Here is a 7,523-nt window from a genome sequence, read left to right on the forward strand (position 1 = left end):
AGCGTTTAAAATTTAGATTATTATTTTCATATAAATTTATTCCCAATCTTTACGGTTTTTATTATTTCTAATATTATTTTCATTTCTTTTTTTTTTTTTTGTAGGCAGTTTACCAATACGAGATAACTGAGAAGTTAACTTCTCTTAGTGAGTGTTTCAAATAAGCTATATCTAGAAGAAGAATTTTGACAAAAAGAGTTCGAAGATAGTGAATATATACGTTTCTTTTCTATTAACAATTTTATTAAATTAAAGTGTCAATTGATGACGAGGACAACTTTTAATTCGTAAAATTAAGAAACTTCATTGTGAAAATATTAATTATTGTCTTTTGTTTTGAATTTATTTGAGATTGAACTTTGACTTCAAAAATGAAAATCAAAGAGTTGCAAAAAACAGTAAACATTGCTTGGTCACCAGCACCTCAGCAGCCAATTTACTTAGCTACCGGAACAGCAGCGCAACAATTTGATTCTAACGCTGCATCGGTATTAGAAATCTACTCGACAAATTTCAGTGATCCAAGTTATGACTTGGAATTAATTACTTCGTTAAGCAGTCAATACAGGTAAAATTATTAAAAAAGCAGACATATTAGCAAACTCAGCATATGGCATCATTTTCACAAACACGATTGATATCCGATATGAAGACTATTTTACAAGTTCCACAAAATATATATTTTCTATATATCAAATATATGTCAAGAGAAGAGTTAAAATTCCTTTCGTAGCAGATACAAAATTTCATATTTTCCTATATGTGGTGATGTATTTATTGAACTTCCAATTTCAGATTTCAGAAGTTGATATGGAGTCCGACAGGCTTTGGATCCGCTCACCGCAATGGTTTATTAGTCGGAGGTTGTGAAGGAGGTCATGTTATGATCTATTCTCCGGCAAAGATGCTGGCTGAAGAGGACGGTTTAATAGCTCGTCAGGATAAACACACTGGTCCAGTGCGCGGTCTAGACTTCAATCCTTTCCAAAGTAATTTGCTTGCTTCTTGCGCCTCTGAATCCGAAATATTCATATGGGATTTAAATAATACTGCAACTCATATGAATCCCGGCACAAAAACAATGCCTCTGGATGACGTTAAAAATGTGGCTTGGAATCGACAAGTTCAGCATATCTTAGCTTCCGTTTTCTCCACACGTTGTGTTATTTGGGATTTGCGAAAAAGTGAGCAAATTATCAAACTTTCTGACACGCAGTCACACGTACGTTGGCATGCTATACAATGGCATCCGGACATGGCTACCCAAGTATGGTTGGCATCTGAAGATGACCAGGCTCCCGTAGTACAACTATGGGATTTACGTTATGCTACTGCGCCAGCGAAAACTATGCAAATTCACCAGCGCGGCGTTCTGGGAATGTCGTGGTGTCCAAGCGATACCGACTTGATGGTTTCCTGCGGGAAGGATAATCGAATTTATTGTTGGAATCCGAATACGCCAATAATCGAAGGTGAAATACTCTCAGAAGTCGCCACCACAGCCACATGGTATTCCGATGTTCAATGGTGTCCAAGGAATCCGGCTTTAATAGCCTGCTCGAGCTTGGACGGTAATGTGTCGATTTATTCCTTGTTTGGCGGAACACAACAACAAGTGCAAACTTCTAATAAAATTGCCGATTCTTTTCCGGGTATGGATCAGTTTGCCAACGTTCCTATACCTCAACAATGTACGCCCACAATTTATAACGATTTAAAATACGCTCCTAAATGGATAAAAAAACCTGTTGGCACAACGTTTGGAGTAAGACTTCAATCCCTAATTTTATTACATTCACTCATAGTCGAAAATTTATTTTTAAACAGTTTGGCGGAAAACTCGTTTCTTTCAATAGCAAAAATAAGACTGTAACTGTTTCGCAAGTTACCACAGAACCTAAATTAGTGGAAAGAGCGAGGGCTTTAGAAAAATCTCTAAGCGAGGCAAAATTTTCTGATTATTGTCGACAAAAAGCCGATCAAATGCCTGATCAGAGTGGCCGTTATCTGTGGTATTTCATTAAGGCTAATTTTGAACGCAATCCCAAAGAGGAAATTCTTAACTTACTGGGTAAGAATAAGTTTCAGAATTTGAAAATTAAGGCATAAGCTAGCGATAGAAATTTACATTCGAATTAGGTTTCAATAAAGAAGACATTGATGGGAAATTTGCCAAATACGTGGCAATAGATGCTATAAGTCAACTGTCACAGGATGTTGAGCAAATTACTAACCGTGTTAGTCATCTAACACATGTAAGTACAAAAACTTATTGAAGTGAAATCAAACAAGTAAGAAAATTAAATTTGATCGGAACCGAATCTTTTATACCCATCACCGTTTTACCCAAAAAAACACAAAAGAAGTAAAAGAACAAAATTCTCATGATCTATAAGATGAAGCAGGCGTAGTAAATCTCTTCTATTTTCAAAATAAAAGTTTTTGTCGTAGAGACTTGTGGGCGTTGTAGGCGTGTACTTTGAAAAGTTTCGTTACGCAAACAAACAGATGGACAGACGAACAGGCGGATAAGTTTAGATCCATTCAAGAGTTGCAACCGGCCAAGAATTTATATATTTTATGGGGTTTTTCAAGCTTGTTTCTGCTTGTTACAAAAATATTGAAAAAATAATTAAATTTTGATGCACCATAACATTGGGTAGGCGTGGTCCATTTTTCCATTTTTATACCCAGAAGAATGGCTACAGCATCGCTCATACAATTTTACAAAATTTTTGTACATTTATCTCTTACACCTTATGAGTAATGAGCAAAAATCCAATTTTTCATTCGTCTTGAAGCACAGAGGGGTTCTCAGCTTACGTGATGCTGTGGGCGTCTCCTACGTCCGATTTGGGCCGTTCTCATTGCTAATCTGCGTGCAAGAACTTCCAAAATTTCTGCCAAATTTCAAGCCGATAGATTCATTTTTGGGGCCAGGAGAATGTCTATAACAGACATTACACAAATGGACAGAAGGACATGCTTAAAATGATTTAGAATTTGATGCTGATGAAGAATTTACATACTTTATGGGGTCTCTGATGATTCCTTCTGAGCGTCGCATGCGTTTTGATAAAATGAATATGACCCTCATTCTTCGGTGATGAGTATAAAAACTTGTGAACTAATAAAATATCATATGCGTATAAGTTAATTACACATCTGTTTGAGTTTCCTCTCTTACTTCAATGGTATTTGTAAATAAATGCAAAGCAAAGGGTAGACGACAAAACAATAAAAGATAACGCAAACGTTTTTATAAGACTTTTGTATGCTTTGCATCATTTTATTCTCTTTCAATTCGCAAACACATTTTTTATTTAAAAACAATTATGCCAAACGAAAAAAGAACGCTTCCAAGGATGTTGAATGTAACCAAAGCACGGTTGGCAGCATAAATAGTGAAGTGGTAAGAGAGATTTCTTGTATCGAACATGGCAATGTTAATCGAGAAATAATATTTTGCAAATTAAAAATAAAACATTTTATTTATATTTCTAGAGCCCTCAAGTCGACCAGGCGGCGATGTTTGATGATATAATTGCACGGAAAAACAATGACAAGAGCGACGTGCAAAAGCCTTTGACACAATTCAAAATACCCATTGGAGAGCGTAGGTTTTAACTAACATGTTTAGCTACCGTGCTTACTCAACTAACCGAAATTTTTTTTTTTACGTTTTCAGACCCCGATAGCCTTATTACCGAAGCTCTACTAACTGGTAACATTGAAGCTGCTGTACAACTTTGCGTAGATTCGAAGAGAATAGCGGAAGCGTTAATTATAGCTTCGACCGCTGGCATAGATTTTTTGACTAAAATTCAAAACCATTATCTTCAAGAGCAGAAGAATGAACTCTCTCAGGTCATATCGGCTGTAGCGACAAGTAATTGGATGAATTTTATCAACAGTTGTGCTATAGAATCATGGAAAGAAGCTTTAGTGGCTGTTCTGAAACATGATGAACGCAAAGCTATAAATATTTGTGAACGTCTGGGTGATCGCTTGCTAAAGGAATGCTCGCACAGCCCCGAATGCACTCGCAGTGCCATGCTTTGTTTTGTTTGTGCTGGCAATATCGACAAACTGATCGATTCCTGGCATCATTTGAAGCGATTGGAGCACCAAAATCCCCAACATAAATTGAATACGGATGAACTGCAAGAATTGGCCGAAATTGTTATGCTAATGAACAAATCGTTGGAGGAGCAAGGTGTTGCGGTAGAAATAAATGGTGAGATGGCCGAATTTTTAACCGAATATGCCGGCTTATTGGTCGCACAAGGAGCATTCACGACCGCCTTATCATATATGTTAGAAATCAAAGCGTCCGCCATGAATTCAGAAATAGACGATTTGCGTCAAAGAATTTTCAATATTGTGCAGCCACAATCTAAAGCTATTGCTCCAAATTTCAATTTGCCACAGCAACAATCACAAAATACTTACCAAGTGCAGCAGCAATCACAAAATAACTACCAAGCGCAACAACAAGTACCACAGTTACAACAACAATCTAGAGGAAATTTTTCCAATTCCACGCCAATAAATAATATGAATTTCCGTAGTGATGCGCCAACTTTTCCGGCACAAACAGCTTGGAATGCGAATGCGATTAGTAACAATATGCCACCACCAGCAGGATCGTCTGTCCCATTTAATCCGCCTGTTGTAGGTATGCCAACACATATAAAGCCACTCAATAATGCTGAAATGCCTCAGCCACCACGCCCCGTCAGTGCTGCCAGTTCGCAAGATGGTAGCAGTAGAAGCGGATTGCACTCACGTTTCAAATATGTTTTAGATCCTTCGGTGGCAGCAGCTGATACCATGGCTGGTTATGGTAATTCTTACAATGCACCACCACTAAATATGCCCGTTCAAAATTACAATGTAACACCTTTGAATAGCCAACCAATGGGTGCTTTACCAATGCAAAGCGCATATAATCCTACGCCTTTTTCTAATTCAAACAACTCTTATATGCCTAGTACGTTTCCCGTTGAAACGGCTGCTTTAGCAACCTCACCGCCAGGTCTTTCACAACGTAATCCCACACCTCCGCCTGGCTGGAACGATCCTCCCGCTCTAAAATTCAACGCACAGGTAACTTAGTAGTCCAACATATTTATATTTAAAAATTAAAATGCAATCCATTATGATTTAATTTTCCTTTGCTTTTCACTAGAACTACTTCTATACAAATACGAAAAACGAGATGTATGCGCAACATGCGGGTACACGTAAATGGCAAAAAATTATCAATCATGATTTGCAGAATAAGAAAAGTAGCGATATCACGAAAACTTCTTTAGATTCTAATAATTATAACTATAACGTCTTCTCTCCTACCGTTAATACCTCGTTGCTTAACCAGTCTTCTCTTTGGCAACAGCAGGTACTTTGCTTTACGCAAATGGTTGCCGTTTCCTGTTTGTTGATTTTGACGAGACTAATGCTTGCTTTCTGTTCGATTTGTTTATTTGTTAGTTGTTAATTGCTTGAATTTTTTTTTTTTTTTGAAAAACGTCTTTTTCAAAGTATGTCTAAAACACTTACAACGTATTTTTCCAAATCCCTATACATTGCAGGAGAGTTGTTCATGTGCTTTGCTTTAGGTTAGACTTTTCTTAGTTGTTTCTCTTTGTTGATTTATTGACCCTTTATAAATGGCGATGGCGAAAGTGTAACAAAAATAATCAAATATAAACTTCATGCAAATTTCTGAAATATGATTTCTTTTTATTAATTTCTTCAAGAAAAACAAAAAAAAAAAAAAGAAGAGAAACAGAGGATCATTATTAAAGTCGGTCCTCTTTAAAAGTATATACAATTTTGCGCTTTTTATTTCTTCTAATGAATAGTACTTTGGATTGTATTTTATATATACCAGATTTTAAGAATTCAGAATTTTTATATTGAACATAATGTATTGCAGGCGAAAAAAATCGACGCTCAACCCATAACAGCGCCTATTACCCATCCATTATTAGGTGTTGATCCCAATAAAAACCAGAATGATTACGCGGATTCTAACAATACACAACGTCAACAGGTAGCAAACCACATTAGATATTTAACTAAAAAAAATTACTAAAGCAATTCACTTCGTTTTCGTTTATTGAATTCTCTAAACTCTATGTAGTTAATTTTTGACATAACCTATGTTTTCGACACATCAATTTTTTCAATATTTGTATTTAACGATGTATTTGATTTTTATGCAGATTCCTAACATGCCTCCAATACAACATTCATCGATGTTGTCATCGGCGGAGCCGCCACAGGGCATAGTGAATCAAACTTGGGCCGGCGTTTCTGCGCTCAACAATAATCAAACACAACAGCAACCATATAATTTTCAGACTGCGGGTTCGGTAGGTAATCAACTACCAAACCAAAAATGGCAATCTCAGCCAAATATTGGATATAATGACGACCAGTTGCAACAACAACAGCAGCAACCTTTAACAAAGCAAATAACTAAAGAGAAGCCCCCACTTCCCGAAGAATATATTTATTTGCAAATGGTATTGGAAGAACTCAAAAACCAATGTCTTCATAAAGCCACTGATCCGGTAAAATAATTATCGATTTTCAAGTTCTCATAGCAATGACCATTTTTTTACTTTTCCTAGCGAACTAAACGTAAGTTTGTGGATGTGGTTAAACGCTTGGAAAATTTGTATGATTGCTTACGCGACGGCAGAGTAAGTCTATTTTTTCTATTATCTTAGCGGAAATCAACTAGTAACGAAATTTCTTATAGTTAACTACAGCGACCGTACAGTCACTCAACCAAATTGTGCAATTTATACAAATCGGCGATTATGGTAACGCCTTGCAAACTCATACTCAAATTGCTTTCGGTTCAGACTTTTCGCAGTGTGCCGGTTTTATGCCTGGCCTTAAGGTGCTCATACAGTCAGCTAACGAGTTGCAAGTTTATTTGCGGTAGACTTATTTTTATTTGTAATTTTTATTATTCAAATCCGTTTGCAATATGATTTCGTTAAGGCTTGAAAAATTGTTTTTTTTTTCCTTTTCTACAAGAGAAATTTGAACCGTGTTTCAAAACATATAAATTTTTAAGTTTTTATTTTGTTTTTTGTTCTACTGTAACTATCCTGAATTATAATCACCTCTTAATAGTTTGTAATCTTACTGTCAAAGTGAATTTCAGTGTTTGTTTCTTATCGGAATTATCAACGCATGTTAACTCATATTTTGAACGAATTCGTTGTTTAACGATTATACTAATAAAAACTAAAATAAAAATCCATTTTCAGCTTTTATGCTGAATTTGCTTGACTCAATTTCTACACCGAAGTTAATATCAATATAAGATTAATAATAATAGTAAACAAACCAAAAATGGTTTCCTTGAAAAATCTGTAGCTATCTTGTCTTCTCGGAATCTTGGATATTTGTCAAATATGCTACAAAAAGTCGCAAGCAGGAGGATCTTCCATGTAGAACGTTATTTTTATTATATTTGTACTCGCGCAAAGTATTGGCGG

At 36.0% G+C, this 7,523-nt stretch overlaps 1 protein-coding gene across 2 annotated transcripts; it reads left to right on the plus strand.

Moving 5' to 3' along the window:
* Positions 1–218: 218 nt before the first annotated feature.
* Positions 219–7,283, plus strand: LOC119636490 (protein transport protein Sec31A). Of its 2 annotated transcripts, none has more exons than XM_038031856.1 (10): positions 219–568; positions 796–1,765; positions 1,828–2,071; positions 2,140–2,255; positions 3,505–3,616; positions 3,689–5,109; positions 5,192–5,401; positions 6,231–6,581; positions 6,642–6,713; positions 6,773–7,283. In XM_038031856.1, exons 1-10 carry the CDS (start codon positions 372–374, stop codon positions 6,959–6,961), a joined length of 3,882 nt encoding a protein of 1,293 aa, XP_037887784.1. In that variant the 5' UTR covers positions 219–371; the 3' UTR covers positions 6,962–7,283. The 2 variants fall into 2 exon arrangements, with proteins under 2 accessions (XP_037887784.1, XP_037887785.1); XM_038031857.1 differs by lacking the exon at positions 5,192–5,401 and adding an exon at positions 5,942–6,058 and having other exon boundaries at positions 6,773–7,281.
* The last annotated feature ends 240 nt before the right edge of the window (positions 7,284–7,523 follow it).

Source organism: Glossina fuscipes, unplaced genomic scaffold, assembly GCF_014805625.2.
Source record: "Glossina fuscipes isolate IAEA_lab_2018 unplaced genomic scaffold, Yale_Gfus_2 28, whole genome shotgun sequence".
Classification (NCBI taxonomy): Eukaryota; Metazoa; Arthropoda; class Insecta; order Diptera; family Glossinidae; genus Glossina; species Glossina fuscipes.

Coding starts and splice junctions, on each gene's coding strand:
- LOC119636490 (XM_038031856.1), top strand. CDS start 372: ATGAAAATCAAAGAGTTGCAAAAAACAGTAAACATTGCTTGGTCACCA. Junction 2,256..3,504: donor GTGTTAGTCATCTAACACAT/GTAAGTACAAAA, acceptor TTATATTTCTAG/AGCCCTCAAGTCGACCAGGC. Junction 5,402..6,230: donor CTTCTCTTTGGCAACAGCAG/GTACTTTGCTTT, acceptor ATTTTTATGCAG/ATTCCTAACATGCCTCCAAT.